At 53.3% G+C, this 27208-nt stretch overlaps 4 protein-coding genes across 5 annotated transcripts; 2 read left to right on the top strand and 2 right to left on the bottom strand.

The window, feature by feature from the left end:
- The first annotated feature begins 1675 nt into the window (after positions 1-1675).
- On the top strand, positions 1676-5419 carry Snx32 (sorting nexin 32). Its single transcript, XM_051145882.1, has 12 exons — positions 1676-1828; positions 2249-2359; positions 2462-2583; positions 2768-2891; positions 3041-3145; positions 3282-3387; positions 3469-3544; positions 3741-3780; positions 4508-4594; positions 4695-4854; positions 4935-5020; positions 5241-5419. The coding sequence occupies exons 1-12, from the start codon at positions 1733-1735 to the stop codon at positions 5292-5294; spliced, it is 1167 nt and encodes a 388-aa protein (XP_051001839.1). The 5' UTR covers positions 1676-1732; the 3' UTR covers positions 5295-5419.
- Positions 5420-6878: 1459 nt separating this feature from the next.
- Cfl1 (cofilin 1) lies at positions 6879-10319 on the bottom strand. The gene is made up of 4 exons (XM_051145893.1): positions 10161-10319; positions 7981-8288; positions 7603-7679; positions 6879-7430 (listed from the first exon to the last, which is right to left on the bottom strand). Exons 1-4 carry the CDS (start codon positions 10161-10163, stop codon positions 7318-7320), a joined length of 501 nt encoding a protein of 166 aa, XP_051001850.1. The 5' UTR covers positions 10164-10319; the 3' UTR covers positions 6879-7317.
- Positions 10320-12184: 1865 nt separating this feature from the next.
- Mus81 (MUS81 structure-specific endonuclease subunit) lies at positions 12185-17649 on the top strand. Its single transcript, XM_051145899.1, has 16 exons — positions 12185-12527; positions 12626-12755; positions 13408-13493; positions 13954-14055; positions 14184-14252; positions 14421-14506; positions 14880-15020; positions 15161-15256; positions 15355-15476; positions 15566-15663; positions 16286-16402; positions 16489-16584; positions 16751-16879; positions 16956-17059; positions 17336-17419; positions 17498-17649. Exons 1-16 carry the CDS (start codon positions 12393-12395, stop codon positions 17562-17564), a joined length of 1662 nt encoding a protein of 553 aa, XP_051001856.1. The 5' UTR covers positions 12185-12392; the 3' UTR covers positions 17565-17649.
- Positions 17650-18695: 1046 nt separating this feature from the next.
- Efemp2 (EGF containing fibulin extracellular matrix protein 2) lies at positions 18696-25596 on the bottom strand. Of its 2 annotated transcripts, XM_051145880.1 has the most exons (11): positions 25493-25596; positions 25103-25220; positions 24826-24874; positions 24020-24232; positions 23386-23508; positions 23087-23203; positions 22812-22931; positions 20788-20907; positions 20572-20698; positions 19784-19979; positions 18696-18994 (listed from the first exon to the last, which is right to left on the bottom strand). In XM_051145880.1, exons 2-11 carry the CDS (start codon positions 25211-25213, stop codon positions 18833-18835), a joined length of 1338 nt encoding a protein of 445 aa, XP_051001837.1. In that variant the 5' UTR covers positions 25214-25220; positions 25493-25596; the 3' UTR covers positions 18696-18832. The 2 variants fall into 2 exon arrangements, with proteins under 2 accessions (XP_051001837.1, XP_051001838.1); XM_051145881.1 differs by lacking the exon at positions 25493-25596 and having other exon boundaries at positions 25103-25418.
- Positions 25597-27208: the final 1612 nt, after the last annotated feature.

Here is a 27208-nt window from a genome sequence, read left to right as displayed (position 1 = left end):
AGCTGTCTCCCTCTCTCTCTCTCTCTCTGGCACTCTCTTTCTCTCTCTCTGGCGCTCTCTCTCTCTCTCTCTCTCTTTCTCTCTGTCTCGAGGTTTTTCTGTGTACCCTTGGCTGTCCTGGACTCACTTTGTAGACCAGGCTGGCTTTGAACTTATAGATATCCACCTGCCTTTGCTTCCTGAGTGCTGGGATTAAAGGCGTGTGCCACCACGCCTAGCTCCAATTCTCTTTTTATGAAACATGGTTTCAAGTGGGTCAGGCTGGCCTTAAACTGACTATATAGTCAAATATGGCCTTGAACTCTGCCCACAGTCTCTTGAAGTGATTATGGCCTGAACTCTTGATCTTCCTGCTTGCCCCTCCCAAGTGATGGTATGCATTGCTAACACCCAGCTGGAAACTCATCATCTGTCACCAGAAACAACCAAGGGTTTCCTTCGTCACCGTGTCTGTCTCTTATGCATTAGCGTGGAGGACCAGGAAGTCAGAAGCAGGAAACAAAGCATAGAGGCTGGAAAGGAAAGAGTAAAACTTAAGTTATAGGATTATATAAGCAGTAAACCTAAAAGTGTCTAAAGACTAACGATAAAATTAGCAAGGTATTATAATAATTTATAAAAATAAGTAGGGTTGGGTGTAGTAGCACACACTTTTAATCCCAGCACTGGGGATGCAGAGGCAGGTGGATCGCTGTGAGTTTGAAGCCCTCCTGATGTACGTAGCGTTCCAGGCAGCCAAGGGGCTACAAAGAGGGACCATGGCTCAAAAATAAATAAATAAATAAACAAATAACCATGAATTAAAAAATTTAACAAGGGCTGAGTTTGGCTCAGTGGTAGAGCACATGCTTTCCAAGCATGAGGCCTAGCACTACAATGTAATAACAACCTAATAAGAAGCCAGGAATAATGGCTCACTGCCTGTAATCCCAATTCAGAGGCCAAGACAGGAGGATTGGTAGGAGTTCAAGGCCAGCCTGATCTATATATCAAGTTCCACGCCAGTCATAGCTACATAGTAAAATACTATTAAAGAAAAAATAAAATAAAAAATCCAGGCTGGTGTGGTGGCACACGACTTTAATCCCAGCACTTGGGATGCAGAGGCAGGTGGATCACTGTGAGTTCAAGGTCAGCCTGGTCTACAAAGTTCGTTCAGGACACCAGGACTACAAGAGAAACCCGGTCTTGAAAAACAACAAAATAAAACAAAAAAATCCTTGATAAAAGTATAAAATATTTTCAATGGGTAACAATAGTTGAAAACCCATGTGCTGCTGCCATGCATCCCTTCCGCACACCTCTACCGACATGGCCAAAGTACAAACTGTCAGAGGTCTGCTAGCCTTGAATTCTTGGTTCTCTTACCTCTAACTGCATTGCTAGCAGTTTTGTCATGCTTAAAACAGAGTCTTACTCTGTAGCCCAGACTAGATTGGAACTCATTATTATATTTAATACAGACTGGCCTTAAACTTACAGCAATCCTCCTGTCTCAGATTCCCAAATGCTGTGCTTATAGAAATGAGACACCAACCAGGCTAATGAAGGCATTTTAAAGCCCTGCAGGAATGAGGACTCTCAGGCCATTCTGCCTGCCACTGAGGATGGGAGCTGGGGAAATGCTCTGGCTAGTAACGGTAACACCCTGAGCAGGGCTCAGAGAGTTGGGCAGGACAAAGCAGCTTCACTCAACCACCTTGCCGCTGTCTTTGCTGCACAGCCTTCTGCCATGTCGGTGGATCTGCAGGGAGGCAGTTCCTTACTGGTGGAGATTTCTGATGCAGTGAGTGAGAGGGACAAGGTGAAGTTCACTGTTCAAACCAAGGTAAGACAGCCTATTGGCCAAGGAGGTGGGCAGATGGCCTAGGGTGAGAGGCAGAGCCAGCTCAGCTTTCAGCCCCTTAGAAAGCATTAGCCCCGGGGGCTGGAGAGAGCACTGTCCACTCTTCCAGAGGTCCTGAGCTCAGTTCCCAGCAACTGCATGGTGGCTCACAACCATCTATAATGAGATCTGGTGGGCAAACACACACACAGGCGGAACACTGTATACCTAATAAATAAATCTTTTTTAAAAAATTAAAAAGCATTGAAAGCATCATCCCTGAGCTCTGACTACCTTGGCTGAGGCCCCCACCTTCCTGAACCAACCGCAGGTCTCAAATGGGGTGCAGGACGGGAATTCCAAAAGTGGGTGCTTCGCAGGTTTGGGGAAGATGGGATCTCATGCAGGTCTCTGGGCTTGCAGAGTGGCCTCCCTCGCTTTGCCCAGCCTGAGTTCTCGGTGGTTCGGCAGCACGAAGAATTCGTCTGGCTACATGACACCTATGTGGAAAATGAAGAGTACGCCGGCCTGATCGTGAGGAAGGACTGGGCTGGGCTGTGTGGGGCAGGCCCGGGAACGTGGGTTAGGACGTAAGCTGTGATAGCCTCCCTGGCAATCCATCCCTCCTTTGAGCAGATTCCCCCAGCCCCGCCCAGGCCAGACTTTGAGGCTTCAAGGGAAAAGCTGCAGAAGTTGGGTGAGGGCGACAGCTCCATCACCCGGGAAGAGTTTGCCAAGATGAGGCAGGAGCTAGAAGCGTAAGTGTTCAAAGCCAGGCCCACCCCTCCCCAGCCCCACCCCTCCCCAGAGCCCCAGGGTTCCTTCCTCAACTCTGACAGGTGTCCTGAGACCTTGAGCTCTCGCCCCAGGGCTGTTGAGGGAAAGGGGGAACTATCGTGGTGGGGGCCCAGTGTGGATGGCAAGCTGGCCGTGCTCCTACAGGGAGTACTTGGCCATCTTTAAGAAGACGGTTGCTATGCATGAGGTCTTCTTGCAGCGTCTGGCGGCCCATCCCACCCTGCGTCAGGATCACAACTTCTCTGTCTTCTTGGAATACAGCCAGGATGTAAGCCGGTTGAGAACGCCTGGGATCTGAGCCCAGGGTGGGGTGGGGGTGGTTCAGGCCTGAGAATTTCACCCAGTTTGCTCCCTATGTGGGCGGCACCTGACCAGATACAAATTACAAGTGACCCCTCGCCCCCCGTGTGTGCTTAGCTGAGTGTTCGAGAGAAGAACAAGAAGGAGGTCTTGGGAGGGTTCCTGAGGAGCATCGTCAGGTCTGCAGATGAGGTCCTCATCACCGGCATATCAGGGCTCAAGGTAAGCCTGTGACTATGGGAGGGAGGCCACTGCTGGGGTCTACCCTGGGCTGCCAGGAAATGGTGACACACTAGGTGCTGGTAACCGCCAGGCTCCCGGTGCCCGGATAAAGAAGTGTTTTGTTTCTATCCCTTAGGAGGTAGATGACTTCTTTGAACATGAGAGGACCTTCCTCGTAGAATACCACACCAGAATCCGAGACACCTGCCAGAGGGCCGACCGCGTTATGCGCTCCCACAAGTGTATGAGGGTCAAGGGGCTCACACCATGGGAGGGGCTTAGCATGTAGATTTAGGCCTCTGATTGGGGTTGTCCCCCAGCAGGCCTGGCAGACGACTACATCCCTATCTCTGCTGCACTGAGTAGTCTTGGAACCCAGGAGGTCAACCAGCTGAAGAAGTAAGAACTCACATGCCTGAGGTCTCTGTGCCAGCAATACTATGTGCACCCATGGGGGCTGTGCACGCTATAGAAACCCAGGTCGGGGGTGGGGCGTTCAGAAGCGTCTAAAGGGGTTAGGGGAGAAAAGATTCCAAGGAGGGTTGAGGGCAGGGAGGCTTTGAGCTGTCCCAGATCCCTGCCTTCCACCTTGCAGGAGCTTCCTGAAACTGGCAGAGCTCTTCGAACGACTGAGGGTAAGTAGTGGCTTCTGCACACACGGTCTTCTGTGGAAAGCTTCCTGTTGATGGAGGTGCTTGGTGGAGCCCACGCTAGACTAGTTTACAAAGAAGTGAAATGGAAACATGCAAAAAGCCTGCCATTCCGAGTGAGTGTATGGGGTGGGTGAGGGGTGGGGAGCAAGGCACAGCGGCAGTGTGTCACCGTCTTGAGCCACCAACATCCTGTTGAGATGCGTACTTCCCAAATTCTTTCCAAAGAAGTCTATGAAGTATGCCAATGTCTCTGAGATCTGTGCTCGGGGTCTGCAGGGCCTTTGTCCACTCTAGAACCTACCTAAGATACAAAGTCCTTCGCTTGCCCTTTGGGTTGTGATGTGATATGGCTCTAATCTGCTTTATGTACCCTAGTGAACACACGGTTCATTGGGCTTGCACGCATGCACATCCTTCTCTAGCCTGCCTTCTGAAACTCAGACCTTGATTTGTAGGAACTCTCTTCTGCGTATGTAGAGGGAGGGGCCTCCAACCCTTTAGTTAGTGCCCTCTCTCTGTTTTGTTTGGTTTTTTGAGAGGGTTTCTCTGTGTAGCTCTGGCCGTCCTGGACTGATCAGGCTGGCCTCAAACTCAGAGATCCATCTGCCTCTGCCTCCCTAAGTGCTGGGATTACAGGCATGCACCACCATGCCTAGCTTGGTACCCTCTTTCTCGAACCCCCCGTCCTGATCTCGCCTTCCTGACATAGAAACTGGAAGGCCGGGTAGCCTCCGATGAAGACCTCAAGCTGTCCGACATGCTGAGATACTACATGCGAGACTCACAGGCAGCCAAGGTGAGAGGTAGCCCTAGCCCTAGGTACCCTCAGGGATGGAGGCCCTGTGGGGAGGGCAGCAAAGTCCATGGCAACAGTCATCTTGTGCGGACGGCCTTAGGACCTGCTGTACCGGAGGCTTCGGGCACTGGCTGACTACGAGAATGCTAACAAGGCGCTGGACAAAGCTCGTACTAGGAACCGGGAAGTGCGGCCGGCAGAGAGCCACCAACAGCTGTGCTGCCAGCGCTTCGAACGCCTCTCCGACTCTGCCAAGCAGGGTGAGCCTTGGAAGTCTGGCATCGCCCCACATCAAGCATCCACCCCGACTGCCACTGTCCCTTTTCACTCTTCTTCCCAGAGCTCATGGACTTCAAGTTTCGCCGTGTCTCCTCTTTCCGTAAGAACCTCATTGAGTTGGCAGAGCTGGAGCTCAAACATGCCAAGGTGAGCTCTCCCCGCCACCTCCTCCAGCTCCCGTGCTGCCCACCTTCTTCCCATACATGGTGGGGGCAGCAGAGGCCAGCCAGGCCTGGGCTCAAGGTGATATCCCTGCTGAGGCCAGTATTCTTCCCTTTCTTCCTTGGGTGGTAGGAAGGGGCCTGAAGGCTGAGGAACGTTTACAACAGCACCAGCCCTCAGAGATCTGAGGACTTTTCTTCTGCAGGCCAGCACATTGCTTCTCCGGAACACCCTTGTTGCTCTTAAAGGAGAGTCTTAGTGAAACCAGATGCTACCCTGGGACCTTCAATGACATCGACCTCACCTGTCCTACCCTCTTCCCCATAAAGATGTCCCCCTTTCCTACCAGCGCCCACTAGCCACGCCCTCACTCTTGAACCCATTCTTCCTTGGCCCTGCCTGACATGGGGGACACACCTGCCTGCAGATAAGCAGAGTTCCCAGGAGTTGTACTTGCCCCACAGCAAGCTGAGTCAGGTGTCCATAGAGTTCACTTGGCTTGTGACTGCCCCTTCTGCTTCTCACAAATAAAGTGGTGGTTTTATAGCCAAGGGTCTGTTTGCTTTTACTTTTCATAGCATACCACACTTCGTTTTTGTTTTTGCTTTTCAAAGACTTGGGTTTCTCTGTGTAGCCCTGGCTGTCCTGGACTCAACTTTTGCAGACTCACAGCGATCCACCTGCCTCTGCCTCTGAGACGCCACACCCACTGCATACCACCGCTTTACAAGACAAGGAGCTCACACCGGAGATGCAAAAGGGCAGTCCTCAATCCCTCCACTCTTTAACCACTGGCAATAGGTTTATCCTTCTGAGGTTTGCTCTTTCAAGAACACAATTGTCCAATCTACTGCAGTAGCTTAGAGGCGGAGCGCTTGCCTAGCTACTAGGGCATGAGCTGTTTGATGTCCTTATGTCATCTTCTACACCAAACAACTGGCCAACCTGGGTGGGTCTGCGGTCTTTGTGAGAAACCAAAGCAACATGTCAACTGTACCATTCCCAGTGGGCCAGCTAAGGAAATAACCTTTAGCTGACTAGGGAAGGCTTAAACTCAGTACCACCACAATTCACCTGCCTTAGGGCAAGTTCCCCTAGTCCTCAAGACAGACCAGAATCCCAAGAAATGCTAGAAAGGATTAAGCTCTGCTGCCAGTAGGAGGTGGGGCTCCAGACACCTGGGTCTGAAGTCCCGGGTTCCACCTGGCTGACCCACCCTGAATGGACTCCGGCCACAAGTACAGGCGACCAAAGGCTCAACTTAGCTGCTCATAACACCACTGAACCTCGTAGTAGGGTGAGGCAGTCACCCAGGGGAAGGAGGCAGACCTAAGAACCTTAAAAAAGAGAATATAAACTGGGCATGGTAGCACAACTTCAATCCCAGCACTTTTGGGAAGCAGAAACAGGTCAATCTTTGAGACCAGCCTGGTCTACAAAATGAGTCTAGGACATCCAAGGCTACATAGAGAAACTGTCTCAAAAGGCCCAAAACCCAAAAAGCAGAAACTAGCTCAACAGGTCACCCGAACGAACTGTATTTAGCTCACAGGCGTAAAAGGTCCAGTGCACCCCATTGTCTACTATGAAGACCCAGTAGCAAGGAAATCCAGCTGTGCAATCCTCAGTGGCTGGCGAGGGGACAGCATGGGAAACCACTCATCATCCATCATAGGGTCTACCAGATCCCAAACCCAAAAAGCCACATTGTTAATTAATCTTTTTATTGTTTTTTGCTTTTTGTTTTTTTGTTTTTTGTTTTTTTAATTGAAGGTCCCTTACTGGTCTGCTTCCATGAGAGGCCAAGATCAAGGGAAAGGGAGGAGCAACCAGCTGGCGCGGGGGTGGGGTGTGGGGGGTTCATTTCCACATTTCATTTACACACAGAACTAAACAGACAAGCACAGAGTCACTATCGTGGTTAGAAATTGGCAGCATGGGATGGGGAGGGATGAGGAGTTGGGGAGTCATTAAAAAAAAAAAAACAAACAAAAACAAAACAGGCTCCCCCCAAACTGGGTGCCTAGGACGGAACTTGGTCTGCTTCAACCCAAGAGGAATCAGAAGATCAAAAGCAGTTTGGGAAGGCCAGAACCTTCGGGGATGAAGGGAAGAGGACACTCCAGGGGGTGGGAGGGACGTTTGGCAACTGGGGTGAAGGGATTGCCCTCTCCCTGCTGGGATCCCCCCAGCCCCTCGGTCTGGCAGGAAAGGGTCAGCCTGCAACACCCAAGAGCAGGTCTGGGGCTGCTAGATGCTCCAGGCAGGGGGCTGGAGGCGGCTCACAAGGGCTTGCCCTCCAGGGAGATGACAGCACTGCCACCTAGTTTTTCTGCCAGGGTGCAGCGGTCCTTGACCTCTTCGTAGCAGTTCGCTTGTAATTCATGCTTGATTCCTACAGAGGAAAAAAGGAGAGTAGTGAGGAGGAAGCACAGGGTGAGGAAAGGATGTTTGGGAAACAGCCATGAAAGGAAGGAGGCAGCGTGTGGCAGGCAGGGGAATGGAGGACCCTTGTCACTGTCATCCCATGATGCCCACAAATGTGCAAACAAAAGAGGGGTCCTTACCTGTCAGCTTCTTCTTGATGGCATCCTTGGAGCTGGCATAGATCATTTTGCTCTTAAGGGGTGCACTCTCAGGGGCCCTGAAAACAAAGCAAAGAAACTGCTGTAGCTATCCCCAGACAACAGATGACACAGGAAAGACCCTTAGGAGGCTCCAACAGCGGAGCACCCCCATGTTCCTCACTCTTCTTGTTGTTTCCAATACAAGGTTTCTCTGTATACACCTGGCTGTCTTTGAACTCAGAGACCCACCTGCCTCAACCACCAAGCCTGCCTCCCCACTGGCTGTTACCCTGACCCCCAGGCCTGGGATGATTTCAGTTAGGCTCTCCTGAGAATGGGAACAGGAGGCAGGCAGAAGAGCTTGGGTAAGGAACTCACCAGAAGATGAACACCAGATCCTCCTTCTTGCTCTCCTTGGTCTCGTAGGTTGCATCATACAGAGCGTAGCGGCAGTCCTTGTCTGGCAGCATCTTGACAAAAGTGGTGTAGGGGTCGTCCACAGTCTGCCCCACATCTCCTACCAGGATCTCCTTGCCCTCCTCCAGGATGATGTTCTTCTTGTCCTCACTCAGGCAGAAGAGCACGGCCTTCTTGCGTTTCTTCACTTCTTCTGGCGTGGAGGACTTGCGAACTTTCATGTCATTGAACACCTTGATGACACCATCAGAGACAGCCACACCAGAGGCCTGAGGGACAAGTCAAATAACACCCTGTTTAAGGGGAAAGATTCTGGGCTATTCTTATCTCTCCAGTTACAGGAAACCTCAGCCAGGATTCCTGCAAAGGCAAGAGAATGTTTCCCCCATCATCTAAGGACTATTGGGAACAAACTCCCTGCAAGGAAGATAGCTAAATATCTAGTTCAACGTCCCCAAAAATGTAAAAAAACAAACAAAAAACCCTAGCATCTGGGCATGGCATTGCCTGCAATCCCAGCACTCGGGGAGGAAGAGGCGGATCTTGAGGCCAGCCTGGTCTGCAAAGTCCAGGACAGCCAAAGGATTAAAAAAAAAACACACACACACAAAAAAACCCCAACAACATAAAAGAAAAAACAACAAAACAAAACAAACAAACAAACAAAAAAACCCCAAACTTTTGCTGAAGTGTAACGCCAGATTCAAAGAACCTAAGAGTTACTGATTGGGTTAACAGAACCCAGCAGCTAGATTAAAACAGATACTAAAGGAAGACCATCGCCTCATCTCGAAAAAGGGAATCAGAACCTCACAGACACCAACAGCTGTTCAACAGTTCATTAAATCCGTCACAGCCTTCAATGCAGTCAGTGCATAAACGACACTCTTCCCTGCTGAGATCTCCCTAACACAAGAATTACAACCCTTAATTAGGGCCCTGCTGGACAATTCTCTTATCCAAGAGTGGTGAGTAAAAAAAAAAAAAAAAAAAAAAAATCACTGACAAATTAATAGGTCAAACTGTAGCGCCCCATATCGTCAAAAACTTTCTGCTTTGTATGGCCCTGGGGGACGACCCAATCAGAAATCTGCAACCAACCCCCCCCCCAACCGTGGAACTGCAGAGGAAGCTAGCCACGTGATCCACACGCTTCCGGAGTAGGCGGGGAAAGGAGATTGGGCTAGGCTCAAGGCCTCCCCAAGATACTCTCTCCCAGAGGTGGCGGGTCTGAACGCTTAGGACTCGCCCTTAGGAATTCGTCTGCCTCCTGCCAGCTTGAGAGGTGGCACAGGACAGTCACACTAGCCGTCTGTTTTCCAGGCCCTCGGGCTAAACATAAGAGCTGGGTGGCTTCCGGGCGGTACCCGCCTGGGTCACTTCCCTAAACGCGGCTCCACCCTCGGCCCCATCCGGCACAGCTAAAGGCCTAGCTCCAGAGCTGCGGCCAGGATGGCAGGGTTCAAACATATGCGCACGCGCTGCTGCACAGTGGCTGTTCCAGTCCTAGCCCGAAGTACAGAAAAAAGGGCGATAGCCTGGATAGGACCCACTCGCAGTGCAAGCTCCTAGTCTCAGGAGTCAATGTTTCAAAAAGGTCCCCGATGCCCCCGCATCCCCTAGAGCCACGCCGCCGCCCCCGCCCCACCCAGACCGCGGCATCCCTGCCACCTGCTATGGAGACAAACCCATCCGCAGAGGGAGGATGAAGCGGCGAAAGGAACAGCCCTTGGGTGGGGCGCGCGCCGACGCCTCGCGCGCGCTTTTCCCCAGTGGCCCCGGGGCAGGGTTTGGATGCCGCGTGCTCTGGTCCAGCATGCGCCATCGAGAACCGGCGAGCGTTGCCCCGAGGCTCCACACTCTGGACCCCTCCCCCACGGGCAGTGACCGCGCGGGCGCAGAGGCAGAATGGGGGGGAGGGGAAAGGAGCCAGGGGGCGCGCGAGCGACGTCCGAATCGGCCCTTCCCAGCGCCCACGGGCGCGCACGCGCGGCCTGCCCTTCAATGCGAGACCCTTCATCTCGCTCGGGGTGCTGGGGGATGGGATACTGAGAACGCCTCTTCGCAGCCCCTATCCCACCCAGCGCGCAAGCGACGGACCACGAAACCATCTCCTTCGGGCTCAGTAGCCTAGTGCTTACCATGTTTCCGGAAACGAAAGGGAGCTAGAGAGAGCTACCGAAGAAATGAGCCGCCGCAGCTGCTGCCGGGATCCGACTGAACGCGGCCTCTCCCGGCCCCTTCCGTTTAGTAGGAGCCGCACAATGAGGGGCGGGGCGGGCTTCCGGCGCTTGACGCGAGGGCCGACGGGAAACGCAGTCCGATTATTATTTTTATTTATTTATTTATTTAGCTCCAAAGAGAAGCTATCTGCTTCTGGGTTCCGCAGAGGCTGGGGCCGGGAGGAGTAGGCGGAGGCCAAGAGGCGTGGGCTATTGCACGGAGAATAAGCCCATTGGTGCAAGGGACCAGAAAAGGCTCTTAGTTGAGCAGGAGACTCGTCGCTTGATTAAATGACCTGAAAATAATTCTCTACTGAGTCTCTATCCCAGAAGTGGTTTCTTTTTTGTTCTTTATGGTTCCTGATGATCAAGATTTCGCTTTTCTGAATCACTGACTTGGAATCCGCTCCCAAAGAAATGAGAATCACAAGTATAACAGTGTCTTCAACCCAATAGAAATGCTTCCGCGGAGTGAAATTTCAACAAATGGATAGAATTTTAAAATACGGAAAATGCTACAATTAAATGTTTGAGAGTTTTATCTAAAGACATTTGGCAAATTCTTGGGTCAAACATAATTCATGGGGGAGGGCTGAAGAGTTGTGCATTAAAGGCTTCTTTATATTTCTTCTACCAGGCGACAAGAAAAGGAATACTTACTTCAGTTGATAGGTTTATGGTTATTCTAATACAAAAATTGAGAACCTCTATGAGAGCAAGAGTTTAAAATAAACTGGTGTTGAGACTCCAGGAAGATTTCTTTGATCCCGAACAATGCCCATGGCCTCACACTCTACAGGAAAAGAGGACAAGGTTGCAAACAAGGCAGAAGCAAACAGGGGCCCTTGACCTCCCCAAGCCAAATAAAAGGTGTAAATGAGGAGCAATCCCAGGAGTGAGACAACCTGCAGAGCATGCGGGGGGGGGGGGCGTTGTAGTCAGGGGCCTCCCATGGCACTCAGGGACTGAGCTGGGGAGCACCAGGTGGAGGCCAAAGCTTGACCCCCTTCTGTCCCAAGTGCCCCACCTAAAAGAGAAGGCTGGCTCCACCTTTTTCGAGACTCCCGGTTTCCCTGAGCAACGGGGGAGGGGCTATGCAGTTACCCTGGAGACGCGCTCCTTCCGCCCCCGGCCGCGGGATGCCCTAGATGTCCTTATTAGGACATGAGACTCCAGAGGGCGTGGCTAGCCCGAGCGCCAGCTTCAGGCTCCTTATAAGGCTGCTTGAGGAAGGAGGCGGGCTCAGAAAGCTAGACTGAGAAGAGGGTCTGTGCGTTAGGTGGCCGGCGACTTCCGGCATGACAGCTGAAGATCCTGGGCTGTACCAATCCCTGAAGAGAACCACTATGCTCTATTGATCCTTGTGTCCCTCAACCTGAAACATCCCTCCCCCGGCAAGGTGCCCACGTTCACCCTCCCTGAAGCTCCACCGCTTTGAATGAGCCACAATAGCTCCCCTTCCGGGGGATCCAACCGTGTGCCCACATTCGACCTCCCCACTTGCCAGGACGCACTTCTTATTCCTCCTTGCCGTTACCACACGCACCCTCGCCAGCCATGCACCTAGCCTGAGCCTTTATGTGCGCACCCCCGACTTTATGCGCCCACATTTTGAGATCTTCCTGCTACTCCTGCCTTCCCTTTACTTCATCCCTTACGCCCCTTCAGAGATGTCTCTTCCATATTCTTGCACTTGTGTCCGTCCCTCTCCCCGATTTTTCTCAAGCCCTCTTCTCCCAGCCTCTTCCACGATAGTGAGCCTGAAATAGCCAAATGAGACCTTGAAGCAAGCCAAGTTCAGGTTTCTGAGCGTGCCCCCCCCACCTCCGGCCGCCCCTCCCGGCCACAGGGGGCGCTGTCCGTCTTTTTAATAGTCAGCACAAAAATAATCCTGCTCTCTAAAGTTTGGCATGAGAGGAAGAGGCGGGTCAAAGCTCTGTGGCCTGGGTGGGGCCTGTCCCGATGGCTGGTGCTGGCTGGGACTGGGGGCGGATCCAAGAGGTGGTACACACCTAACTTCCTACCAGCTAGTCCTCTGCTAAGTTAGAGAGGTCCTACCCTCAATCAGGCGTTCTCATACCAACTGCCGAACTGTCTAGGTCCCAATCTCAGTTGTTGTTTTTAGGCTCCAAAAGAGCTAATCTAGATCTTATGGCGGAGCCGGTCCGCTGGGGCCGGAAGCGTCCGCTGCCGCTTTGCCCCAACCCGCTCTTCATTCGTTGGCTGACCGAGTGGCGAGACGAGGCCGCCAGCAGAGGGCGCCACACACGCTTCGTGTTTCAAAAGGTGAGTCCCAGCTGGACCTTCTGATGACAGGCTCTGGCCGAGCCGGGTGATCCCGTGAATCCTAGCTTGATGAATTCCCTTCTCCCCGTGCTCGCCAGGCACTGCGCTCCCTCCGACGGTACCCGCTACCACTGCGCAGCGGGAAGGAAGCTAAGATCCTCCAGCACTTCGGAGACAGGCTCTGCCAGATGCTGGACGAGCGGCTGAAGCAGCATCTAGCATCGGGCGGTGAGCACCTCAGGGAGGTGGTGATCGATCCCCTAAATGTCTTAGGTGTAGGCTTTGTCTACCTTGGATACCCTGGCTTCAAATTCCGCACTCTCATTGTGGCTGCTGTTCGACCCAGGGCTAGTAATTGATGGCTCTGTTAAGCCCAGTAGTTCTCACGGACAAAGCTAGCTGACAGAGACGGCGTGGGTGGCGTTGTGGAACAAGTCTATAATCCCAGCATTTAGGAGGTGCGGGTCGAAGAGTTCAAGAGCATCCTCAATTACAGAGCGAGTTCAAGGCTAACCTGGCCTACTTGAGACTGTCTCAAAAAAAAAAAAATGACAAGAGGCTAGGCATGGTCCCAACACTCATAGGAGGCAGAGGCAGGAGGATCTTTGTGAGTTCGAGGCCAGCTAGGGCTTCATTCAATGAGACCCTGTCTCAAAACCAAAACCCTAATTTCAGGTTCCAGCCTCCACTTCTGGCCTCTTCTAGCGTTGCATGCAAGTGATGCACAGACATACACGCTGGTGAAACACTCATATACTTACAGTGAAATTTTAAAGGTGTTTTAAAATACGACACCCAAAATTGACACAGTGAGCAGACTACACCCATGCTCCTCCCGGTAGCCACACTGGGTGCAGGACTGACCTTCTGTTTTCTACAGGTGACCATGCCCCCAGCCCACCGTCTGCGGAGAAAAAGCAAGCCAATGAAGAACCACCTGGTCAAGCCTCGGACTCTTCTATGCCAGTAAGGATTGAGGAAGGAAATAGAAAGCTAAGTGGGAGGGCTGAGAGTTGGATGGACGTCTTGGTTTGAGGGTTTAACAGCTCTATGTCTAGCTCTTACTGGTTTAGACTGGCCTGAGACAATCTCCTCCCATCTTTGAGGGGCGCTGTCTTAATTCCTAAGTGGGATTATTATCGAGACAGCTGTAGACAGAGTTCCAAACGAAGTTGCTAAGAGATCCAGGCCAGGAAGCTGTGAGACCTCTATCGTGTCTCTGTTCTCTAGTGCTGTTAGTGGGAGGCTGAGCCTGGCACATGCCCACCCCTCCCCCCACCCCGGCCTTTGCTGCTGCTCCAGCCACCATCACATTCTATAGTCACGGGGGCTTATAGCCTCATCTCCCTCTCCAGGCCCACGGAACCTGTGGAACCCTCAGCCGACACTGACAGGCATTTTAACGCAGAGCTCCTCTCTTGCTCAGGTTGCCTCCCAGCCTCAAGCAGGAAGCACCAGGGCTGGCTATTGGCCAGCTCCGAACTCAGGTGCACGGGAGGTCCTGCTGCACCTCTACAGGGAGCACCTGGTAAGTGTGTGCATGGGGTGAGGCAGGAGGCTCAGAGAGCAGCCTGGGTGGTGATCCTACTGCCAGGCCAGACAGGATGAGGAGGAGGCCTGGCCCTGAACCGGCCCTCACTTCTACCATGGTTTCAGAACTCTAATGGCCACAGCTTCCTAACCAAGGAGGAGCTGCTGCAGAAATGTGCCCGGAAGGCCCCAAGGGTGAGCATCCAGCTGAGAGTGGGCAGGCAGCACCCACTGCAGCTTTTCCTCTTCATGGCAGACCGCCTTGGTATGAAACCTGACCCAAATGTGCCATATGGCTAAGGGCACAGGAAGTTTACCCTTGGGAGTATGAGGGCCTCCTGAGGGTCTCCTTTCCTTTCACAGGTAGTTCCTGAAAGTTCAAGACCCTGGCCTGCCCTTCGAGGCCTACTCCACAGGAACCTAGTCCTCAGAACACATCGGCCAGCCAGGTGTGGGCAGGCTGCAGGGAGCACCTGAGACAGGAATGGGGCGTGTGGAGTTAGGACGACAGTCTTAGGCTCTATAATGGCCAGGCAAATCTCAGACCTCGTGCTGCTGAGGCTGGGGGAAGCCGGCCTTCCCGCTAAAAGCCTGATTTATGAGCAGCTGAGGAGAGAGAAGACATATAGCATTGAATAAGATGGGGGAACGAGTTGTGAGACACACCATTAGGGAGTTCCTGAGGAAGCTGAGCTGAGGGACAAGGAGACCAAGGCGAGGAGTCATTGAACTTATACCAAGGAGGGTAAGGCTCGCTTCACTGGGGGAAACAGAGTTTGCCTGGTATAACGAAGGTAACTGTGTGTGTCAACCACTTCCCAGGTATGCACTGACACAGGAGGGCCTGGAGCTGGCCCAGAAGCTGGCCATGTCAGAAGGCCTGAGCACACCAAACACTGGCATTAGGCCAGAAGCGCCCCGTGGAGAGGACTCAGCGGTTCCAGAAGCCACCTTGTCAGAACCGTAAGAAGGGAGGAGAAACAGGGCAGCCATACCCTTATCTGGGGGACCTACAACTGAGCCACAGCTGGCCCTGTGAGTTGTGGGGAACTCCCCTGGCATTGGGGGTTATGGCCGTATGCACAGCCTCCATTCCCTCATAGTGGCACTAGTGAGGGGTCGGTGCAGCAGCAACCACTGGAGCTGAGGCCCAGCGAGTACAGAGTGCTGTTGTGTGTGGACATTGGCGAAACCAGAGGGTGAGTCAAGTGGGATCAGCCTTGAAAACGACTAGAGGATACTGAAAGTCTGTGGTGCTAGCTCACCCTGACCTTGGCCTTTGTTCTTGGCATGTCAGGGCAGGGCACAGGCCAGAAATGCTCCAAGAGTTACAGCGGCTGCATGTGCCCCACACAATACGCAAGCTGCATGTTGGGGACTTTGTGTGGGTGGCACAGGAGACCAGGCCCAGAGATCCAGGTAAAGCGCCATGGGCGGGCTCGGGAGGCTGGCCTGTGTGCAGCGTGGGCGGAGAGAAGACGGTGAAACTCTTCTTGGCTTCTTGGCAGCGAGACCTGTGGAGTTAGTGCTGGACCACATTGTGGAACGCAAGCGGCTAGACGACCTCTGCAGCAGCATCATTGATGGCCGCTTTCGAGAGCAGAAGGTGCCTTTTTTTGTTGTTTTTTTGTTTTTCGAGACAAGGTTTCTCTGTGTAGCCTTGGCCATCCTGGACTCACTTTGTAGACCAGGCTGGCCTTGAACTCACAGCGATCCACCTGCCTCTGCCTCCCGAGTGCTGGGATTAAAGGTGTGCGCCACCACGCCCGGCTAGAAGGTGCCTTTAGTCAGCCCGCTTACACCTTGCTTACCTCAGCCTAGAAGAAGCTACTGGTAGCCTCAAAGCAGAGCAACCGGAGGCCTCCAGCTTACCCACTCTGGGACCCTTTTAAACTGTGCACGTGCACAGTAGGACCACAAGGCTATCTGTCTTGGCTGGAGAAACTTAAAAGACCTCTTGAGTACCTAGCCCAAGAGATCTCACCTCTAGGATGGGAAATGCAGAGGCTGTGCCCATGTCTTAGTAGCGGGGCTGGGTTAGGGTCAGAGGCCAATAGGCCAAGGGAGGCTCGGAGGATGTGTAACGTTCAGAGGTTCAGGGTTTTCCTACAGGAGTCATAGCTAGGGCCAAAGTGTGGCGACTCCTTCAAGATGTGCGGGGAGCCAGGAAAGATGAGACGACGTGGGCATTCGGGCCTGACCCACACTGCTCATGTCTGCCTTCCCAGTTCCGCCTGAAGCGCTGTGGCCTGGGGCACCAGGTATACTTGGTGGAGGAATATGGATCTGTTGACAACCTCAGCCTTCCTGAGAGTACATTGCTGCAGGCTGTCACCAATACCCAGGTGAGGGGTGGGGGTGGGGACCCAGGCTGGCCAGAGATCTTATAGCCCATGGCTCAGGCCAGGAGCCAACTCCCTCTCTTTTCCAGGTCATTGACGGCTTCTTTGTGAAGCGTACTGTGGATATTAAGGAGTCAGCTGGCTATCTGGCCCTTTTGACAAAGGGCCTGGGAAGGCTGTACCAGGTGAGCAGATACCTCTGTCTAGCACTGGGCACTTGTCCAATGTCTATTGCCCAAGCAAGGAAAGGTGGGCTCCCACTTCCTCAGGCTTCCCACTGAGGCCTGGGAAAAGACTAGCTGGGGGCTAGCCCTTAGAGCCTACCCTGGCCTCAGTCCCCTCTTCCATCAGGGCCACACCCTACACAGCCGCCCTTGGGGAACCCCAGGGGATGCTGAATCAGGAGCAAAGCCTTCCACAAACCCTCTCTGCTCACTCCTCACCTTCAGTGACTTCAATGCAGAAGCTGTCAAGAATAAGGTAACACCCTTGCCTTGCCTCTGCTTAGGTGGCCTGGTCCCAGAGCACCCCTAACATACACCCACCCTAACCCCAGGCCCAGTCTGTGCGAGAAGTATTTGCCCGGCAGCTGATGCAGGTGCGTGGCCTGAGTGGGGAGAAGGCAGCGGCCCTGGTGGATCGATACAGCACCCCTGCCAGGTACACCCCAGAGCCCTGAGGGGTCTTCTGCCCTTCCTGTACGGAGTTCATTATAGTCAGTACTCCTGGAGAGCGAGCTTGGCTTTGTGTGGGAGCCTTGGCAGGTTCTGTCCCAGTGTTTCCCAGGAAGGGAGGGCAGGCAGGATGAAGCAGGGCCTCTTAAAAACACAGGAAAAGTGTCCAGACTCCCTCACCCAAGGATGAACCTCTTCCTGCTTTAGCTCTCATGTCTCATGATGCTTGCCCAGATAATGAGCCTGTGTGCCCCACCTCCAGTCTCCTAGCTGCCTACGATGCCTGTGCCACCCCTAAGGAGCAGGAGATGCTGTTGAGCACGATCAAGTGTGGGCGTCTGCAGAGGTATGGGTAATCACAATCTGGAGAGAAGACGGGCTTGCTCGAGGCACCAGGCTCACCACCTCCCGACTCTTCTTGCAGAAATCTGGGACCTGCTCTGAGCAGGACTCTGTTCCAGCTGTATTGCAGCCATGGCCCTCTGACTTGAGCTACACCAGGAGACACACCCCAGCAGCCATCTTCACCTCTACCAAGGCTAGGATCCTTTGGACTATAATAAAAATGTAAATGTTTGTGGTCTTAGGTGTTAAGAAAGCACTGTCAAGGTCCTCATGAGATGTGCAGGAGCTGGAAGGCTACACTTGTGATCCAGTGGGTTTCGTTTGTAACTAGCAGTAAAACTGGGCAATTCCTCTTCCACATAGCAGTGCTCTGCCAGCCTTGCACAATGTCTCCCTCCCTCTTGTAAAGTCCAGCTTGGCCCAGAACTTGCTATGTAACCCAGGCTGGCCTGCAACTCCCTGTCTTCCTTGGCCCGCCTTCCAAGTCCTGGGATTGAAGGTGTGGGCCACCATACCTGGCCCATATGGTTCCTTTAAGTCAAGCTCCTGGCCAAACATGATTGTGTACGACTATAAGAATTTAACTTAGGGCTGGAGAGATGGCTCAGAGGTTAAGAGCACTGGCTGCTCTTCCAAAGGTCATGAGTTCAATTCCCAGCAACCACATGGTGGCTCACAACCATCTACAATGAGATCTGTTGCCCTCTTCTGACGTGCAGGGACACATGTGGGCAGAATACTGTATACATAATAAATCTTAAAAAAAAAAAAAAAAAAAGAATTTAACTTATGTCAAGCCAGACCCTATAAAGGAAAGCAAACAAACAAACTCCTTGGAGGTTGGGCATGCCCTGGAAAGTGAGATGGAGTCAGTGAGGGACTGTATCTTTGAGTATGACTAAATGGCCCCTGGTCAAGTAAGTTTCTTTGAGAAATGGTACCACAACTTGGGATAGAAAAGCTTTGTCAGTCCAGTTGCCTCATTTTGGTGACTTGGGAAACAGTAGGACTTGTCCAAATGCAATTTGGGGTAGGGCTAGGATGCCCAAACTCTTGGCATTGACCTGAACATGCTTTCTGGATCCTAGCATCAGCCGAGCACTGTGATAGGGCCTGTAGCGTACACTCCTTAGAACTTCCTGCACAGGTTGATTGACTCTTAGCTCTGGAACCTTCTCAGCCTGAACGCAGAGGACCCTTTGGGTGGGATCTGCCTGCTTCTCTCACAAGCCAGCCCCTTCCCGTGCTGAGGTTACTCACCCACCTCAGCCAGGGCTCCTTCTTTCTCCCTTTATTGTCCTTCACATCATTGTCCCTTTGAACAGAACAGCCATCCCTAAGCCCCAGGCTCCTTAAGCTATGGACGGGAAAAAGGGCTGGGAAGGGGGCCTACCCCACCCTTCCCCAAGCGTCGTCAGAAGGTGTAGGCTCCCACAAAGACAGTGAGTCTCAGTACAGAGCTGGCCCGGTAGCTCATAAGGGAATTCATGGTGACCATCTCCAAGTCCAGCACGTACTCCCGGGGTCCTGTCACTGGCCTGGCAAGGACCAACATGGCGCCGACATTGTTGATTTGCTGCAGAGCACAGTGGATGGCAGAATATACAGATCACATTAGCCTATGAGCCACGACCCTGCTCGGCCTTAAGCCCCCTGCCCTGTGGCTTGAGGTTGGGAAACAGTCTCCTAAGACTGCCACTCAAGTTCTTCTCCACCTTGACCTCTAGACATTTCTCTCAGCGACAGTACCCAACCCCTGCCACTGGTTCTCTCCATACGCTCTCTCCTGACCCTAGGCACCTTGATCTTCCTTCCATCAGGACTACCTGATGACCTGGGTTTGGGGGACCCAGAACTGTCCCCTCACCTCCCCTTCAGAGTACTCCGTTCCCTCCCTCGTTGTTTTTGTTCTGGAGAACTCAGGGCCTGCTCCATAAGTAGTTGTTCTGTCCATGGAGTTGTGTGTGCTGTCAGCCCCAAAGCAATTTTGAAAGGAGAAATACGTTCTGATGCCAAACATCTCAACGCTGAAAACAGTATAAGGACCGTGATTCAAGACCCTCACACCCGCACCAGCATCTCTGCCATCTTCCCCTTGGCGCAGAGCTGGAGTCTGATACCAGCCCTGCAGGAACCACATTTTGTTTTATGGATATGGAAGTCAACGCCAGATAGGAGAAGCCAGTGCTGGCACTTAAAGCCCATTAACCGACTGTCTGCGGCATGCCTACTAGGGACGGGGAACATCTCTGGCTTCTTACATGAGCCCCATGACCTAGGACAGGGCAGCTCCCACTTAAATGACTTCAGGCATTCTATTTTAGGCTACTCAAGTCAGTTGGGTATGAGTAGAGAGGCGCCTTACCCTGATGTAGAAGTCCCCCTGCGTGTTTCCAGCACGGATCTGAAAGGCATTGTAGGCACCAGGGTAGACAGAGGTTGCCTGGATCTGGAACACGTCAGCAGGCACACTTCGCTCTGACGTGATGCTCATATAACGGTGCACAATGGATGAAGGCTGCTCTCGACACAGGGGGTTGGAGGCAGGGCAGAGGCAGCGGCTAGATATCCCAACATAGGACAGGAATGAGGGCTGGGCCTACTTCCCAAATACCCACCTCCTAAAGAGGGAAACTCAAGCATAGAATACTATGTGACTCTCGTGGCTAGAGAGATGGCTCAGGGGTTAAGAGCACTGTCTGCTCTTCCAGAGGTCCTGAGTTCAATTCCCAACTACCCCATGGTGGCTCACGACCACCTATAATGAGATCCCTTGCCCTATTCTGGTGTGCAGATGTGCATGCAGGCAGAGCACTGTATACATAGTAGTAAATAAATAAATCCTTTATTTATTTAACTTTTTTGGTTTTTTCGAAACAGGGTTTCTCTGTGTAGCCTTGACTGTCCTGGACTCACTTTGTAGACCAGGCTGGCCTCGAACTCACAGAGATCCACCTGCCTCTGCCTCCCAAGTGCTGGGATTAAAGGCATACAGCACCACCACCTGGCCAATAAATAAATCTTTAAAAAAAAAAAAAAAGACTATAACTCCCATGAGCCATCATAGGTACTCATGAGCCTGATTGAACCAGTTAGCCCCCACAGACCTCGGAATTGTAGTTACCACAGCAAACTGCCATCAGTCTGACTCACTTGTCCGACACTTGGACATAGGGCTCCACGCAACGGTTGGTGTCCACACAGCGATAGCCCCCATGAAAGTTGACACAGGTTTGGGCCTCGGAACATTGGTGTGCACCTGATTCACACTCGTCAATGTCTGTGCCAAGGGAGGTGGGGGTTGGACTCCGGGACTGACAGTAAACAACCATCCTCTAAACACCTGCCCACCCCGAGAAGCGCCCATACCTTGGCAGAGCCTTGTAGCCAGCAGCTGGTAGCCTTGCGGGCAGTGACAGGAGAATCGGCCTGGCTCATTGACACAGCGATATTGGCAGAGGTAGCTGGAGTAGCCGCACTCATCGATATCTGAGGGAGGGTGGGGATGAGGACCCTGGCCCAAGGACAGTCCTCACAACGGAGTCCCACAGACATGACTGAGAAGCCAGCGCCCCCGCCCCCCAATAAGGCTGGATGTGGGAAGAGAGAAGGGATAACATAAGCCGGTATAATGCTCAAAAGGGGCACCGAAGGTTTCAAAGGAAGGTTAGAGCGGTGGGGATATAACGCAGTGGTAGAGTACTTGCCTAACGCGCTTGAGGCTCTAGGTTCCATCCCAGCAAGGAAAGGGAAAGGAAAAGGAAAAGAGAGCAGGAGGGCTTGAAGCTTGGCGTGGTGCTGTGTGTCTATAATCCCAGCATTTGGGAGGCAGAGGCAGGAGGGTTATACCAAGTTCAAGGCCAGCCTGGTCCACCTAGGGAATCCAGCAAGGATTACAGCAAGTTCAAGGCCAGCCAGGGCTACGTAACAAGACCCTGCCTCAAAAAACAAACAGCAGGATGTTTGATCACGACATTTGGGAGGCAGAGGCAGAAGCAAGCAGATCTGTTTGAGACCAGCCTGGTCTACATAAGAGACTCCAGGCCGTTCAGGGCTACAGAGTGAACCCCTATCACAAAACAGCAACAGACCTTCCCGCTTACAGAGGTCCTCTCTTCCCCAGGACGTTAAAGATGCTTAAAGTACCAGCCCAACATGGCGGCTTGAGCCTTTGACCCCAGCACTACCAAGCAGATCTCTGTAGGCTAGCAGGCTACATAGAGCGCTTCACCACAGCTAGGATTACATAGACTCTGTCTCAAAAACGCCAGGAATGGAGAGGCTTGGGCATAAATCCTGCGAACTAGTTTTAGAAAGGGTCCTTTTCCACGCCAGTCAAAAGAGTAGGGTGGCCTAGAGGGGCCTAAGGACCTGACCAGCTCTATTTTTTCAAGTCCTGCACTCTGCAGTCACAGCACCCAAGGTTTTGCTGCGTGTGTGCCCCACATGCACCATATTATCTCTTCGCTTTTGTCCCTGTCACAGAGCGGAACACCAGCTGGGCATGGTGGCGCACGCCTTCAATCCCAGCACTCGGGAGGCAGAGACAGGCGGATCTCTGAGTTTGAGGCCAGCCTGGTTTACAAAATGAGTCCAGGACAGTCAGGACTGTTACACAGAGAAACTCTGTCTTGAAAAACCAAAAAACAAACGAACAAAAAATTCACAAACACAGAGCTGCACCCCAGTAATGCTGTGGACCGTTCTGGAACGTTCTGCTTGCTTCTTACAATTCTGACAACAATACTTGGTGGAACTTTTTGTTTTGTTTTGTTTTTGTTTTTTGAAACAGGGTTTCTCGGTGTAGCCTTGGCTGTCCTAGACTCTCTTTGTAGAGCAGGCTGGCCTTGAACTTACAGAGATCAGAGATCCACCTGCCTCTGCCTCCCAGTGCTGGGATTAAAGGTGTGCGCCACCTCTCCCAGCTTCACCTAGTGGAATATTAATGTCAAGTTTGCAAATAACCAATCATCATTGACCAAGTTAAATGAGACTGAAAATGTAAGTCATAATCAGATGTGCTTCCACTTTTCCTTCCTGTCCCTCGTACTCCAAAGAATCCCTTTGCAGTAAAAGTGTGCCCAGAAAGAAGAGAGACTTGTCCTACTGCAGAGCCCAATGCATGTCAGATCAACTGTCAGAAAACTGGCACTCACACCCTTCTCTGTCTCTCCAGCAAGCTTTGGGGTACCTAGCATACCAACCCCAAGATGGGAGTGCCTAGCAACCAGCCCAAGATGGAGTTCATGGAGGTCTGTGGGTGCAGAGGATGAAACATGGAGCCCTCAAACCGATAACTATGTGACTAGAGTTGGTCCAATATGTTGCAAGTCCTGGGGGGTGAAGTGGAGGTGGGACCAATGCAGGATCTAGTAGCAGAAGTGGATTCTCACCACTGCAGGAGAAGCCATCCCGGTGCAGCTCATAGCCCTGGTTACAGCGGCACAGGAAGGTCCCATAAGAGTTAAAGCAGCGTTGCTCACATGGGGCTCCCATGTCACACTCATTCACGTCTGAGGATGCCAGGAAAAAACAGGAGTGATGAAAGCAGAGGCGCTGCCCAGAGCCCCAGTCTGCTTGGGAGGGAGGAAGGGAGGGAGGGAGATCCTGCCCCCACCTCACACATCTCTACCCAGGACCCCAGAGCCTGTTTCTAGCACAGCCTCACCCACACAAGAGCGGTTGTTAGGTCCCAACTGGAAGCCTGGCTCACACTGGCAGCGGAAAGAGCCCGGCAGGTTTACACACTGGTGTTGGCAATAGCGGTAGCGACACTCGTCTACGTCTGAGATGGGGGGCAGAGCACAAGTCAAGTGGGAGCCCGAACTGGCCCACCTCGGCAGCCACACTCGCTCCCGACTTTGCCACCCGCATTTAGTCTTCTGTGTCTAGTGAGGGTAAGGGGTCAGACCAAGAGCCAGACCAAGGTCACAAGCAAGAACTAGGAACGCCACACTCAGAACTCACCCACACATTCTGGCCCAATTTTTCGGTAACCATCAGGGCAGGTGCACTGGTAGGAGCCAGGCAGGTTATGACAGTCCTGGCTAGGGCGACAGTCGTGCAAAGCCTGGGCACACTCGTCCACATCTGTGGGAGACACCATTCAGCCCTTGCCTGGAGTGGCATACGCTATCGATCATAGCAGGGACCTCAATTTGGGAGCAGGTGGCCCGCACCAGACGTCATTCATGTGGGGCACATGGGGTAGTTGGCACCAGAACATTGAGCGTGTGATTCAGATCCTCCCAATAGCACAAAAAACAGGCCATGTTAAGCAGGGCACACGCCTGTAATCTCAGCACTCGGGAGGCAGAGGCAGGCATGGGATCTCTGTGAGTTCGAGACCAGCCTGGTCTACAAAGGGAATTCCAGGACAGCCAAGGCTACACAGAGAGAAACCCTGTCTCAAACACAAACAAACTAGGGAGGGACTAGAAAGTACTACAAGGAGGATTAAAACGAAAAGAATTAAGTATTGTTAGGAGGATGACAGCATGGTAAGACATACAGAAAATACAAAAATAGTTAAAACCAAAACACACACACACACACACACACACACACACAAAGACTGGTAGAAGGTTGGGCCCCCACTTACCCACACAGCTCTCCTGCTCATCAGGCTTGTAGCCAGCTGGGCAAGGATTGGTACTGGGGTGTTGAGCAGCGCCCACTGGTGCTTGAGGTCCTTCGCCTTGCAGGTCGCTGATAATGGCAGCAGAGCGAGGCAGGCACAGATAGCCCCCGTAGTGGTTGATGCACTTCATTTCACCCTTGCAGGCCTCAGGGATAGTCAGGCACTCATTGACATCTGCAGAGAAGGGCCTGCTGAGCACAGCCAGTTACCTGGGCTGGCCCTGGGAGGCAGGCAGAAGCCCAGCTCCTCCTTCTCAAAGCGGAGCAACAGAGCAAGGCTTTCTCTCTGCTCAGCAAACTAAGGCTGCTGACCCAGAACCCCTCCCGGGGGGTTGGCAGAACTAGGGGTAGGGCCCTGGATTTCACACTGTTGTCCCATTCTCCTGCCTTCCAAGTTCCTCCTCAAAACCCTGCCTCTACCTCTGCCCAAGAGTAATTTTCAGGCCTCCTGACCCACGAAGTGTCTACAGCTCTCCCAGGTTGCACTGCGACCAAGAGCTGGGCTAAGAGAGTACAGAGCAGTTCAGGGAAGGTGCACATATTTTCGTTACTCTGGGCAATAGCCAGGTGCTCTCTCACCTACTGTAGGGCAGAGGTAGTTTGTGGGGCTTCTTAAAGGGGTAGGGCTCCTAACTGAGTGGCACAAGAGAAGCGCGGCTGGCTTTGGCTCATTTGAGCTGGACAGTGAAAGGCCATCAGGTTCCTGCAGCAGCTCTGGGAGATAGCGGGTCCCTGGGGACAGTAATTCCCTTCCCCAGACATACTCACCCCGGCAGTGCTGGCCGTCTGCAACCCACTCATAGCCATCTGTACATTCCTGGAAGGGAACCCGAGGTGGCCAGTGACCACCCTGGCGGTCTGCTCCAACTAGCCAGGCCAAGGCCAGGGCCTGAGCTCAGTTATGCTCCAGTCAGCCCCACACAATGGCCTCCAGCCTTCCACCAACCAAGCAGGGGAGAATCGTTCCCAGAAGCTGCCACCCCAGGATCCTGGTCTAGCTGTCCTTCCCATCCCATCCCAAGCTGGTGATCACCATGATCCCCACCGTGTAGCTGTCCGGTTCTTCGGAATCCCTTGGGGACGCTGCTCCCAAGAGCAACAGCAGAAGCGCCCAGAACAGTAAAGACCCGGGGAGGCAGGAGGCAAAAGAGAGCATCCTGGGGCTGGGAGGCGGTGGGCAGGAGTCAGGGGCCTCTGCCACGGCACCCCCCAATTCCCTGTATCGGAAAGGGGAGTCTGCGTCCCAGCTGTCTCCTCTCAGGACTGTGCTGGGAGCACCTTCCAGGGCTGGGGGCCCCCGAATCCTTTTGCAGGCCTGGGGCTCAGGCCCGAAATCCTGGACCGCCCCGCCCCCGCTCCCACCCCGCGAGCCGTGGAGCGCAGGCCTCTGGGCTCCGCGGACTCGGCCTGCGCCCTCCCTCGGCCAGCCACTCACGCCTTGACTCCGGCAATGCCTGCGGCTGCGGGCGGACAGACGGACCGCGCAGCTCACTGGACGCGCGGCCCCAGGAAGCGCCCCCCGCCCGCCCGCTCGCCCGCCACGGCCCACCCCGGCGCCTCCGCCCGCCCTTCGGCGGATTCCTGAGCCCGCGCCAGGGGGGAGGGACCCCGACCCCCGGCTTCTCCGCCCCGGGCCGGCCACAAGGCCCCCACCCGGTCCCCCGCGGCGGTGCCTGGAGCCGCCTTGCGGGCGCTCGGCCAGAGTTCCCCAACTTTCGGGTCCTTGGGCCACTGACCTTAATGCTTGGCCCCGAAACTCACCTGGGGACCTCAGACCCTCACTCAAAACTTTATTCTGTCCACCTTGACCCTTTCTAACCTGCGCTCCAGAGTCCCGCAATGTGTCCTCGCACCCCAGTGTAGGGAAACAGCCAGACGCTGGTTCTGCGCTCTTCAGAACCTACTGGGCACCTTCAAATCTGACTCTCATGTGCTCCAACACCATCACTTAGATGGCCTCAAAACTTCATCCAAGGTTTCCGGACACTTGTCCAGGCATTAAATTAACTGTCCATCTCCCTCTGCCCATCACCTCCATGGCCTCCAGGTGGTCTCAGTGCCCAGGGGCGCTGCTTCCCCTAAGCCCTGGCTGCGCAAAGCTACAGTAGTGTGGGGGCGAGGGCGGCAGTTGTCTTGGCCCGAAATGAATGGAAGCCCCTAAAAAGGCAGGAGAACTTGAACTTGGGCGCGGAGGACATTAGGGCCCAGTGCCAACCCTTTCCTGACCCTCTACCCACTCAGGTCCCCCACTCAGTTTCCGCCTCCGCCCCCAGAGGAGATCACGCCTTAGAGGCGGAGTCTCGGTGCCTCTAGCTCCCAGGAAGGGGCGAAGGGGCGGGACTTCGCGTTCCCCACGTCTCAGGGCGGGACTAGACGGGAAAAGGGTTGCGTGTCCAGGGTTCCCGTGCCTGGTCTAGACCGCTAGCGGCAATAACACGGCCTTTCCCCACTTCCTTTCCCTTACCCAATCCCTTCCCGTCTTTTTGTTTGTTTGTATGTATGTTTTTGTCTCTTCGAGACAGGGTCTCACAATGCACCTTTGACTGTTCTAGAACTCATTGTGTAGACCAGGTTGGCCTCGAACTCACAGATACCCCTGCCTCTGCCTCCCTGGTACTGGGATGAAAGGTGTGTGCCTCCGCGTTCAGCTCTGCCTTGCTTAAAAAACAAAACAAAACAAACAAACAAAAAAATCTACACAGAGAAACTCTGTCTCGAAAAAAAAATCTGAGTGATTATGTGTGTGGTATTTGCGTGTGTTCCTCTGTTCTGTGGACCTTGTTTATGTGTTGAGAAAGGGTTCTCGTTGAATCTGGAGCTTACTATTTCAGCGAGACTGGTTGACCAGTATGCTCTCAGGATCTGTCAGTCTCCACCCGGGCCCTCCAGGACACTGGGGTTACAGACACCCATCACCCACCATCATGTATGGCTTTTATGCTAGTGCTGGGGCCCCGAACTTAGACCCACTTGCTGTGTGGAAAGCATTTTACCCACTGAGCCGTCTCCCCAGCGTCCTTTTTTTAACTTTTAATGATGCATCTGTGCGTGGGTACACACACCTGAGTGCAGGCATCCACAGAGGCTAGCGGTGCGCCCTGGGGCTGGAGTTACAGGCAGTAGTTGCTGCCTGGTGTGGGTGCCGGGAAAC

This window comes from Acomys russatus, chromosome 5, assembly GCF_903995435.1.
Source record: "Acomys russatus chromosome 5, mAcoRus1.1, whole genome shotgun sequence".
NCBI lineage: Eukaryota > Metazoa > Chordata > Mammalia > Rodentia > Muridae > Acomys > Acomys russatus.
Note: the sequence above shows the minus strand (reverse complement) of the source record. Positions and strands in the feature narration are given on the sequence as shown.